The 12,878-nt window shown below is 43.1% G+C and overlaps 1 protein-coding gene across 1 annotated transcript in view; it reads right to left on the minus strand.

The window, feature by feature from the left end:
• Positions 1-11,001, minus strand: part of SLC22A2 (solute carrier family 22 member 2) — a 31,846-nt gene extending 20,845 nt beyond the window's left edge. The window contains exons 1-4 of the mRNA XM_025422687.3: positions 10,187-11,001; positions 8,647-8,750; positions 3,354-3,508; positions 859-1,027 (exon numbers count right to left, since the gene is read on the minus strand). Coding sequence (XP_025278472.1) covers positions 859-1,027; positions 3,354-3,508; positions 8,647-8,750; positions 10,187-10,597 — 839 coding nt within the window. The 5' untranslated portion in view covers positions 10,598-11,001. The remainder of the gene's footprint in view (positions 1-858; positions 1,028-3,353; positions 3,509-8,646; positions 8,751-10,186) is intronic.
• Positions 11,002-12,878: the final 1,877 nt, after the last annotated feature.

The raw sequence follows: 12,878 nt of genomic DNA on the forward strand, positions 1-12,878 counted from the left end.
GGGTTCCTTTTAGGAACCCATATCTCCTTGAGCAGGACTCTAGCCACTTGGATCTGTGTTTGGAGAGGACTCTTGGAGCAGCTGGTTCAGGGTGGGTGGTAGGAAGAGGGACTGGCCGGAAGGAGTAGCAGGACCGCCCTGGTGGTAGTTCTGGCCAGGAGTTGGGAAGGCTCCAGGTCGGGGCATCACTCGGAGAGGTGGGGCTCAAAGGTAACTTGGGAAGGAAGTCTGTGGGAGTGCAATGGAGAGAGGAACCAGACACAATTCCTCAGTTAAGACTTGACATTAGGAACAAAAATGGGGTGTGCTCAGTGGCAATCAACCCACGGCCCACAACGTGCATCTTTTCCACTGTGATGCCCTAGGGAGATTTTTCTAGATCACATTTGGTGGGGGTTCAGCTCAGTCGCCCACACCTCAGGAAGCAGAGCCAGTTCGGCCAGGGTTGCAAGAGCTGAAGAGCCAAGAAGGTGAAGGACTTGGGAACCAGGTCAGGAAAGACGGGAACCATAAATGGCTAGCCTGCAAGGGAAACATCTGGAAGGACTCTCAGTGGCATATCCAGATAGTTCAAGAACTGCCCAGTAGAATAGAAATTAATTTTTTGAAGCTCTAAGTGCAGAATTGGTAACCCCCTGGGTAAACTTACTGAGAATGTAAATTTGGTTGAAGCTCATGTTTTTTTTTGTTTGCTTCTTTTGTTTTGTTTTATCCCAGAAACATGGACCTGGGCTTTCTGTGGAAGGAGACTGAAGGACACCTTGGAATTTGGAAAGATGCTGTGCATTCGGGGAGTCAGCCTTTTCAGTAAAATGAAATAGTTTAAGTTATTTCCTGTTTTGTTCCAAATAGACTTACCAGTAATAGAGCAAGAAGCAGATGTTGGGCAGAGTAACAGTGAACTGCAGCCACCTCCAGTGAGGAAGCACATACGCCACCCCAGCCAGCAGCAGGAGCCCAACGGTGAAGGCCACTTGGTAAACGATGCCCACAGTTCTCCGATAGCTCCGCCCGACAAATTCTGTAACTGCAGAAAGAATCCAAATGGTCAATGTAAGTCAGTATGACAATGAGTTGGCTGCCCGACTCTGGGGAAGCACCAATGCCAACCTCAAAAACGAAGGCAAAGGGCACCTGAGTGGCTCAGTTGGCTAAGCAGTTGCCTTTAGCTCAGATCATGATCCCAGAGTCCTGGGATTGAGCCCCTAGTTTGGCTCCCTGCTCAGCAAGGAGTCTACCTCTCCCCCAGTTCATGCTCTCTCTCTCAAATAAATAAATATATATTTTTTAAAAAGGAGGACAAACTCTAGAGTTTTTTTATACAACTTTCTGAAAAACTTTCATGTTCTTTGGGGACTATTTTGTCATGATTATTGCTGTTATATTAATTAATATAAGATCTTGTAATTCCACATTGGGTGGGGTGAGAGGCCTGCCAGTATGAACAAAATGTTTGATTTATAGGGTCATTTCAAGGGCAATTACACCTGAATTTAACATGTGTGCAAAAAAATTTTTTTGAAGCAATCCAAAGTTGTTTTTATTTTTTTTGTTTTGCCTTTTTTCTAAAACAAAACAAAACAAAAACCCAACAACCAATAATCCAGTTGTTTTATTTGCAAAATTTTGATCAAGAATAGTAAGGCAATGGTAATTTAAGACCTGAATAAATGGATCAAACACTGACTTGAGACTGTAGGTGATTTTTATGTAAATGAACATCTCAATATAGCTTGTTGTCTTATATGAATTAAGTATTTTCTTGGCAGTCCTGATAATGTGTGTAAATGGCTTGGAAACCTGGCAGTGGGTTTCCATACTGATTGGTCAGCTAGGACTCACTTGCAAGAACTGATTTTTAAATCTCCAGGAATTTTGCAAGCTGGTTATTAAATGTATTGGTATCTTAAAGCCAGTCATGGTGGGAATATTTACAACTTAGAAATCAGACAACCCCCCAAACCAGGGCTTTTTATTGTCCAAGAGCCAGGTTATCACATACCACTGCATGCGGTAAAAAAAAAATATCAGCTTTATCCCATTCCATGAAGTCTGCAGTACATGGATTTAAGGACTAGTCATTTCTGCATCACAAACATACTAGAATTTAAATTCCAGATATTTCATGAGCCACAGATCTTTTGCTTTAAATGTTTAGTAATCATGTTAAATACATCAACTATTTATAAACCATATAGAAATGCATCCTAAAATGTTTCTATATATTATTGCAAATTATCAAAAAGTATTTAAAACAGAGTTAAACAAAAGCCTGTAAGTGCTCAATAAATAGAAATATTTTGAAGTGGTTGGGGTCACAGGCAGCGTCTGGGGATGGCGGTGCAGAAAAAGGTCGTTCAGAGGGCCTGGAGAAGAAATAATGGGTAGAAGGCTGAAATTTAAATTTACACATTTAAATTATACATATTTCTGCATGTTATGTGTTCTAAAAAACCGAATTACTGATTGAATAACTGTACTTTGATATATTCCTTTGCTGCTCGCATGGAGATTAGATGCCTACCACGACAGCACGTAATAGCATCCAGCATCCTTCTTCTGTATCTCACAGAGATCCCCAAATTAACTTTACCAGCTACAGTTTTAAACACACATATTCTAGCTGTCAGGGGTAATACCGGTTTTATGATAGTGATGGTTTTAATTTCAAAGCATCCACTTCCCTTTGTATGGATGCTATTTGACTGTAGCTGAGAGAAAGTAAAGATGGAGCTCATTCCCAAGCTCTAATTATGATGCTAATTTTTAAAAATATGGCTTTGAAGATGTTATGCTGTTAGGATTCAAATATTCTCCTATACTCCATGGAGCTTCAGCATAAGACTGGCTGCTAGTGAGTGGGATGGAATGATGTTCCTGGTCAGAGGAGGCGCTGGGGAACTCAGGCTCCCCACAGGGCTCATATTCTCCATTTCCGGGTATATCAAGTAAGTATAACAGTGGTTTCCTAGAATCCATTTATGCAAAGCAGTAAAGTCCCCTATAAATCTGACGTATCTCTCATCATTGAATTTTTCTTTATGTATAGGTCTGGTAGGCCTGGTTTTCTCTGTATGTAACACCCCAGGGTACAGAAAGCATTTTTCTAAAAAGTTATATGAGAATCTGGATGGCATGACGTTTACTCTCATTTCTGCCTTCATTGTTTTCTTTATAGGAACAATGTAGAATGAGTTGACTGAAAAGGCTTTAGAAATCCTTTTGATACAGAACAAAAAAGTCTCTCCACATTCTCTTGAAGCTGGGTCCATTCTTGGGCACAGCCCCCTCCCGTCTCTTGAGGGTTTGGGCAGCAACATGGCTTTGTTCTCACAGCCACAAGCAATTCTTACTCTGGATGTAGCCTATTAACCAGCCTGCCTTGCTGACCAGCCCCTGGATCAAGCGGAAAATTAACACCCATGTATAGTTTGGGGAGACAGCCATGAGAACTCCAGATGCAGTGTTTATGAGGATTGTGACCAAGAGGCAGAGCTTACGGCCAAACCTGCAAGGAGACAAACAAAGAGAAAAAAGAATTAGAGTAGACTCATGACGGTTGTAGAGAGTGCATGGAAGCTACAGAAATCTTAGGTGGAGGTTTACTTCAGCATTTTCCCCAGGGCACTCTGAAAATCCTGTGCACAATGAGCCCCATTCACCCCAGGGCTTAGAGAACCTTCTCAGTCCCACACTGTGGAGAGTATTCAAGCAGGGGTGATTCTTCCAAGGCCACCCAATGCTGAATGCCCTAGGGGCCCGTCTGGGTCTTCCATCATCGTAGGGGCTGGGGCCTTTGCGCTAACAGTCTCAACCAACTGGCCACCCAAGAGAAGTTTTTGCTTTAGGAAAAAGAAAATTCAGTGTTTAATATACTTCCTAATCCATTTTCAACACTGCTTTCTGGCTTTGTGGTGTTTGCATGTCTCCACGGAAATGGTCTCTGGTGGGGGTCGGGATGGGGAGCCTTTGTCTTGGAGCTTTCCAGCAAGATAACTTCCACCACACCTTCTTCTGTCCAAGGAACTTGGGTTGTTTGTTTGTTTGTTTTTTCATTAAATGTTTTTTTGGAGGGTTGGGACTTGGGTTTCATCAGCTGAGGGACCCGGGAAATGTCCCAGGACACAGAGGAGAGGAAAACTTAGAGATGTGGGTTGAATCTTGGCTTTATCACTTACTATACATGTCAGCCAGTTACTCAACCTTTTTCAATTTCCTCAACTGATGAAGACCTATCTGACCTAGTTGACAAGAGGATTAAAGTGAGATATTACACATAAAGAGTTAGACACTTGGCCTCCCCCATTTCCTGCCTTCTGTTTGTAAGCAGGCTCTCTGAAAGTTGACTTGGAGCAACTTGTTTATGGTGTCATTATGTCATCATGTCCACCTCGTTTTGTTCTAAGACACCCCTTAATTGGCCATTAAAGGATATTTTAAAGATTCTTCATAGAAAGCAGTGTTTTGTTTAATCTTTACTTACCTACTTCAAACTGAAGAATCACAAGGATTTTATGTCATTTGCTTTGCATATTCGATGGTGGCTGAACATTTTTTACCAGCTGCTCTGCTTGTAGGCAGCTATGTTCTAGTGACCATTTTGATATCAACTGACCATGTGAAAGTAATCCACAATGTCATTAACAGTTATTTGGGCTGTGAATGTTTTAAATCTGAAATTTAGAGATCAAGCAGTCTCATAAGTAATTAATGTAAACTACTAAACTTCTTAAAACCCTGTTTAGATGATTCATTTCTTAATTCTCAGTTAATGATTCCCCACTGTAAATATCTGCCTTCTTGGCCTTTTTTTTTTTTTTTTTTTTTTTTTTTTTTGAGATAGAGCAAGAGAGAGAGAGAGCACAAGTAGGGAGAGAAGCAGAAGGAGCAGGGCTTGATCTCACAACCCTGAGATCATGACTTGAGCTGAAACCAAGAGTTGGATGCTCAATTGACTGAGCCGCCCATGTGTCCCTGCCTCCGTAGCCTATTACTCAAAGTCTTCCAAAGTCACATCTCAACAAAGTGTTTTAGCCTTTCTTCCCTTGTTCTCCAACCAAACCCCATCCTTTACCCTCATGGAATTCGTAAACATTTGCTCAGAGGATGGCTCTCTATCTTCCAGAGTTGACTTGGGCATACCATACCAATCATGCCCCCACAGGTGGATAAAATCCTGTGGCTGAAAAGAGGGAATATTTACCATTGGAAACTCAGAGCATGGAAAGCTTCAGAACATCAAATCTATGATGCAAAACACTTCAGTGGGGGACATGTCTCAAATGAGGACATAATGCTGTTACAAAAATATGGCGTGGCTGGAAGAAGTTTTGAAGACCTGGGATAGTGGTTTGAGACTTTTTCTCCCTGCAACAGAACCATGTAAGTGGTAAAATGAAAAATAAAGAGATAAAACAAGAGGGGGGGTGGACTCCAGCACTGCTGGTTTCATAAATCCTTTAGCTCCTTGCTACTCAATGTGGGCCAGGGCTCATCAGCATCACCTGGGAGTGGTTTGAATGCAATGGTTTGAGACTTTTCTCTCTAGACCTGCTGGATTAGAATCAGTTTTAACAAGATCTGGGTGGTTTGTATGCACATTAACATTGGGAAGCACTGCTTTCATTTCACTGAATTTCCTCTTCTGCAAATGGGGGATAAGAAAATAATTTTTAAAAGGCTGTTATGATCATAAATGACATATAGCACACAAGGATACCTGGGACATTGTGGGTAGTGGGGAGCTTATTTTGGAAGATTTTACATAGTTGAGTAAGTTTGACGATGACTCACTGGGACTTTGATTCTGCCCTGACCTAGTTCTATCAGGAAATACAGACAGTGGGTACTGGCTTTTGCAGCTAATTATTAGGCTTTCAGAAAATTTGTGAGCTAATTGTTGAACACGGCCATTGTTAAAAATTAAATCATACATTTAAGGAAAATATATTAAAAACATGTGTGATAAATATGCAAAAACATTGCTTCCCAATTATTTTACCATGACTGACCATTATCTATGCTCATGAGATAATTTACCTCTGTCGTATTTGTACAGTGGAAATACTGTAAAATGGTGCATATTTGTAGCCAATTCTGTGTTCAGTGACCTCACTTTGGTAGCTTGAAATGACCATGGTGGGAGCAAATATACCATGGAAATGAGCAAATGCTAACATTAGGGCTTTATTCCGCAGAAAACCAGTCATTGGACTTTTACAGACTTGCCAATAAATAGAGGACTTACAATTTCTGATCAGTGGAGTAAAAAAAATCTAGAATTGGTGAAACATTACTTTTTTGTGTCAGGTGACACTAAAAAACATTTTTTAGGAGGTTTGAATGATGACATAAATTAGACATATTATAAAAGGTTTATTTTCAAATTCTCTAACACATGCTCATCCTTCCTTCCTCCTGTCCATTTGCAAACTGACCTTCAGAAAGTTGACATGGTGTAAACCTCAGTATCCCTATTTACAACCTTTTCATAATATCCTTCCGGTTTTCTTCTAAAAGATAACTTAATCAACTGTTGGTTCATATTTTTCAAAAGCATCAGAGAAGACAATCTATTTTATTTAATATTGGTTTAATCTGTAGCATAAAATGCATTTTCATGAGATTTTTGTACCCTTGCATAAAATCTGAATATTATCCAGAAATAGGCATTAAGTATGCAGCGATAACTTGCCTTCTCTTTTTCACCCACTGGTTGTTGCCTTACTTCCCACTCTCCCATGCACACATGAGTAGAACAGAAAAGAAGAGGAACAACTACCAAATCTTCAGACAATTTATGAAAAAGAAGTGGAGGTTTGGGTATCTTTTTTTGGGGGAAGAATAATGAGTAATCAACTTTGCATAGAAGATTTCAACAATAGGAACAAAATAATGAGATCATCCAAGAAGGTAGATAATTGAGTGAGGCTTATAAAGTCAGGAATGCACTGTCAGGTGGGGAATTATAACCGGTCTCCTACTCCTTGAGTGGGATGAGAATAATTAACTCATTTATTTAACTAGCTGTGAGGCTCAATCACCTATTTGCTCACTTCCATCCTGGCAGCTGAATGTTAGGATCTACACCATACAGGGAGGCAGGGAGTAGACATGGGCCAGACAGCCACACAAGGGAGCAAAGCAGACTTTGGACTGCCCCTTGCCAGCAGCTCTCTGGACTTAACCGAGTCATCTCAAACCACAGACCTCGCTTGTGGGGCAGTAAAAATAAAAGTCAGTCACTTTCCTTTTTACCTCATAAGCCTCCCACATGAAGTCCCAGGAAGTACCTTTGAAGAAAGACTGAGCAGACAGTTATAGAAGTGGCATGATGGACAGAGCTGCCTTGTGACCCAGTGGCCTCAACTGCCCTGCCCCTCTCCCTCCTGCTGCTACAGCAGATGACCCTGGGATGGGACAGACTAACCTATCATAATTAATCTTTAACTCATTTGCAACTTTTCCTCCAGCCTGACAATACAGCAGCATAATCAAAGAAAATATTGGATTTACATTTAATATAATATCACAGGTTTCGGTTTCTTTGCATCACAGAAATAGTTGGGGAGGGCAGCAAGTATAAAGTATGTTTGCTATTTATTTTAGAATTAAATATATACTTATATTTTGTAATAAATTATAAATTTATTAAATAAATTGTATTAGATATATTTATTCTACAGTTATATATCACGAGCTCATGGGTGGCTGGCTATTAAAAAGGATGATACTATCTAAACAGTTGAACATGGTGCGTGGTACCCGGAAAACACCCAATAAATGGTCAGTATTATGAGTGCTAAAGTCCCAACTATAAAGCACATTTTTCTGTTCCTTTCCCTTTGGAGACTCCTAAAAATATCTAATTAGCCATCAACCTAGTAAAGATGTATGTTATAAGGAACTTCCAGAACACCAAATTTGGGATTACAAAGTGATTGATAGATAAGACATACAGGCACAGCTGGATTCATACAACTCCTTGAAAGCTGGCTCCCTGAAGACACAGACTATATGAGAGGACCATTTGCTGTATGTTCTACACATAGAGATCTTTCCTCATCTCACTCCAGGGACACTAACATTGTGGATATTTACCTCTGTCAGTGTAGATGGACCCAGTTTCCCTTTTACCAGATCATATCCTGGGCTCCTCACCTATAATTACATCTGGTCCCCAGTCCAGGATGCCTGCAATGCTGTGGGCCAGGCAAGGACAGCCGCAAGGAGCGTCTACACTGGCTCTGGGTATAGGAGGGGCAGGAAGAGGAAGGAAGACCCCAGGGGCCCTGCAGGCTCAGGAATGGGGAGATGGTGATGAGGCCCATGAATCAGGAATCACACATCAAGTCATCTATTACTCTTCTTTCTGACCCCCGGCTTCCGGATAGCCCACAAGGAAAAAACTGCTGCTTAATGTAGAAATATCCCTCTATTCTCCAAGGAATTAGAATATATTCACATTGCTCATGCTGATCTAAGCCACAGAAGAAATCTCAAATTGTCAAGACAATGACATGAGGCCAGGAAATTGTGGTCTGGGTGTTTGGGGAAAGGATGCTACTCAAGCAGGGGCAGGAGAATCCAAGTGCTTTCCAGACCTTCAGGAATACTCAAATCCCATCACATTCGTGCGGCACCTACCTGTCTGCTAGGTAGCCGATACCCACAGAACCGATAAAAAATCCTACGTTCACAGCCGACTGAAACAGGTCCAGCATCCAGGAATTGGCACACACTAGATTAAACTGCAGAGGGGCGAGAAGTTTCCCGGGGTCGGGAAAGAAAACAAAATCCTCTTAGACACAGCTCAGCCCGGGAACTCATTGAATACTCCTCTCGTTGAACCAATGTGGCTGAACGACAGGGCAATAAACGAACTGTTCTCTGGCTTATGTGAATTTTCTTTATACAACTGAAAAATTTGTCCCACGATCTACTTGGCATTCCCTCTGGAAGTGTGTCATTAGGCCAAATTCTGTTGTTGGCTAAATCAGTTGAAAGCAGGTAAGTACTCCATTTACACCCCACTCTCCCTCTCTAACTTTGATACACAGAAGCAAATGGGTGTGTAAATAGGATACAAATGCTGCCCTGAGGAAGCTGGGCTGGTCGGCTTCCCTTTGCTGTCTCTTTACTAGTAGAGGAATCAGGAGCATCTCTACAGGCTCTTACATTTGCTCACATTTGGAACAAGAGGCAATGTTGAAGGAAAAACAGGTGCTGGCCTGGAAGTAGGGAGATCCAATTTCTAGAACGAACTGCTAACTCTCTCCCTCTGTGGCCTTGGGCAAAATCTTTCTCTGTTCCGGGCCCCAGTGTCCTCTTCTCTGTATGAAAGGGTGAGATCAAGCCACGCTGTAAAGCCTCTTAAAATTGTATGGCGTTGTGACCTGTAATCTGTGACTTCAAATAACTACTAGACCATTTGAGAAAAGCTCCTCTACCTAAATATCTGTTCGTACAGAACATCCTCACGTTATCTAAGCGGTCCATTTAAATTAAGCCAGGCAGCTGGCTTTCTCTGTATTTTTAGAATAATTCCATTCTCCTATTTCTCTTTGTCTCCAATAAAAGCAGGTCTCCACTTTTTTTTTTTTTTGCTGTTTTCTCTATATTTATTAAAATGAGGCTTCATAATTAGATGCTAACATCAACTGGAGTTTTTAATAAAGGAATAATAGTGCCTTAGTCAAAGCTCCAACCCCAGGTAATTATATGCAATCATTTTGAGCAAATCATAGAGAGAAAAAATAGCCATCAAGAGAAAAAAATGTATCCCATCACAGGAAGGCACCATTCAGGTAAGTTCCATGAGCTTTCAGGTATCTATCTGTTATGCTGGCAGAATGGAGGGCTTCCAGAAAAAAAAAAGAAAAAAAAAAGAAAAGAGCAAGCTTGAACATTTCCCCTTTTCTGGAAATTCTGCTACGCTTGGTTTGTTTCTTACCCCTGAAACTTGCATGAACTGGAATCCTTATTGTCAGAATTTGATGAAGTCTTAACTACTTCGCTCCTACTCCAAATACGAGGTTGCATGTCTTGGTTGGAAACTAGGATTTTATAAGATACCTTGAGTCCAAGGAGCACGTCCAGACAGTGTTAAGAGCGCAGCCTTACCTGGCTTCTTCCTTAGGAGCTACTCTGCTGGCTTTTTCCTGCTCTAGGTCCTGCGCTCACTCACCTCGGTCACGATGGAGGAGCCGGGCGTGTCGTAGGCCCAGCCGTGCAGACAGGGCCCGAGCGGCAGGTGGCTCCTGTTGGCGGCCAGGCCGGCCAGCGGGTCCACGCAGCCCAGGGCGCTCTGGTTCCAGTCCACCGCGTAGCTGCGGCACTGGCGGGGGAAGGCGTCGCCCGCGGGCCCCGGGCCCGGCACCGTGTAGTTGAGCTCCTCCGCCGCGCTCCAGCCGCATCGCCGGCCCAGCTCGGCCGCCCCGGGGCTCAGGCAGCGGTGATCCGGGGTGAAGGCCAGGAAGACGATGCCCACGTAGACGGGGGTGAACGCTACAGACATGAGCGCTAAGAGGAAAAACGTCTGCTTCTGGAAAAAGTTAAATTCCCCTATGTGCTCCAGAATGTCATCCACAGTTGGCATTATCTCCGGAGGCAGGAGAGGTCCCGATGCTTTTCCCTGCGCTGGTGCGAGGCCCTGGCCAGCTCAGCACAGCTCTTGAGCAAGAGTCTAACGGTGGGAGGGAGTTTATTTCAGAAAGTGACCAGCCTTTGATCCAGACCTTTCCTGGCTCAGGCTGATTTCCAGCCGTGCGCCCTCGGGTGGATGTGGGTCCCGCTGCTCTCCCCAAACGCCCCCAGCGAGCAACAGGGCGAGATGCTGTGTTCCTTGTAAGGTCACACTCCGCAGGTTTGTGCTACCTCATTCCAGCACCACAAACAATCCCTCCTCTGTATCAGTCGGGGAGAAATCAGAGAGCTTTCACCTATCACAGACCTGTTAATCTTTCCCTAGTAAACTAAGTGTCCAGGAAATTAATATATTCCTATCTCACCCACGCAGCCAGACTTTCCTCTAAGGTGCTACAGAGAATGCACACACATTTGGCTTTGCTGACCTAGTGTAATGTGAATCATGGTCTTGGGTCAGAGGTCTTGTCTGGGTTCAAAGCCGTTTGCAAATTTCTACAGCTGGCCTCATTCTACAAACAGCAAGTGCACTGGGGATCCATGCTGTGGCTGCTTGTTTTGGTTTGTTCCCGGATTTTATAATTCTGCTTTTTAAAGAATGCTGATGTGGCATTCTTGCTTTTCAACCCTGAAGTGTCTTTCCCTTGATCCATTTGGGAGGAAAGAATAAAATGTTCACCACACGTGCAGGTCAAGTGCAAATGCAGGCTGGAGCATCTTTGTTCTTCTTTGGACCTAGAATTTTTGCCCATGGTCAGGGATGCCTCTTTATAATGGGGTTGGATGCATCCAAACACAAGACAAGCAGTCTGTCTTTCCTGGTGTGCGAAAGGATCCTTGCTACAGCGGGAAGCTGCCACATGGAGACGGTGGCCTGTTGATATATCTGCATTCTAAAATACCAGAAATCTGGAGCACCTGGGTGGCTCAGCAGTTGAGCATCTGCCTTTGGCTCAGGTCATGATCCTGGGGTCCTGGGATGGAGTCACATCAGGCTCCCAGCGGGGAGCCTGCTTCTCTCTCTGCCTATGTCTCTGCCTCTCTCTGTGTGTCTCTCATGAGTATATAAGTAAAATACCAAAAATTAAATCTAGGTTTCTTTCTTCCTTGTCTTCTGTTGAACAATTGGTGGGTATGATAGCCCGAGGATACTCTTCCTGCTGCAGCTTTGAGCCTCTCATTTTCTCGAAAAAGCAAGAAGCAGGTGCCTGTTGGGCCCCCATCAACCTCTGCTGCACCTTTGTTGGCTCACAGGTGTGCTCTGCTTGGTGGCATCAGGCTGGGAGGATCTCCACCACTGCTAGCCCTAGTTTGCCCCTGGCTAAGTGAGTGGGTTCAGACTCTGTAAAACCAAGAGTTCAGGGGTAGTATTTCTGGCACAAAAGGTATAATGACAAATTATACCCACTGACTATCATCTCCAATTATACCCACTGACTATTCAATAGGAAACAAAAAAACCCAACAAGAAACGGATAAAATTTCTTGGCCAGGAGTAGGCTGCAGTGAACAGGGATCTTATCTTCTGTGAACACCAACTCCTGGGAAGCCGTGGCTCATTCTGTGGCCATCATGGGTGCCGAGGAGCATTTATGAGAGATGAGGCTGCGGCCCAGTGTGGCCATGCATCTGAGATGCATTCCAGTCTATGCACGAGGAGCTCCCCAGATATAGATATAGTTTTCAAATAAAAACAAAAAATCATCGATAAAATAAAAGGAAGATAAATTAATAGTTCCAACCAGCAAAAAGATAAGGCAATGTCAAACAAGAAAAATATACTTTTAACTTTTGCTTCCAGGAAAAATAGAGTATGTGTACTTTATTCTTCCCCCTGAGAACAATGAAAATCTCTGGATACCACTTATGAAACAAGTGTAAGAGACTGAGCAGTGGAAAGAAGGCAAACTGCTAGGGACCTCTGCACCCAAAGGCATGGTGGAGGGTTTCCTCCCTGGGTTTTCTTTCTGCTTCACATAAAACAAACTGGGTGCTGGAGAAGCTGGCAAGCCAGAAATACCAATGGGCATGGGCATCAAGATCCTCAACTAAAGCCTGCTCTCTCTAGCTTCCCAGGAATATGTTCAAGCTCTTTTATAACCCCTGTGGGCATCTCATCCCCCCTTTAAGTGTTTTGGCCAGTCTCTTGTCAACTTCAAATCATGTTTGTCTCTTCAAATAGTCTTAAAACGATGTCAGAACGCCATGCAACACAGCATTGCCTTAAAAGTTGC

This window comes from Canis lupus, chromosome 1 (assembly GCF_003254725.2).
Source record: "Canis lupus dingo isolate Sandy chromosome 1, ASM325472v2, whole genome shotgun sequence".
NCBI lineage: Eukaryota > Metazoa > Chordata > Mammalia > Carnivora > Canidae > Canis > Canis lupus.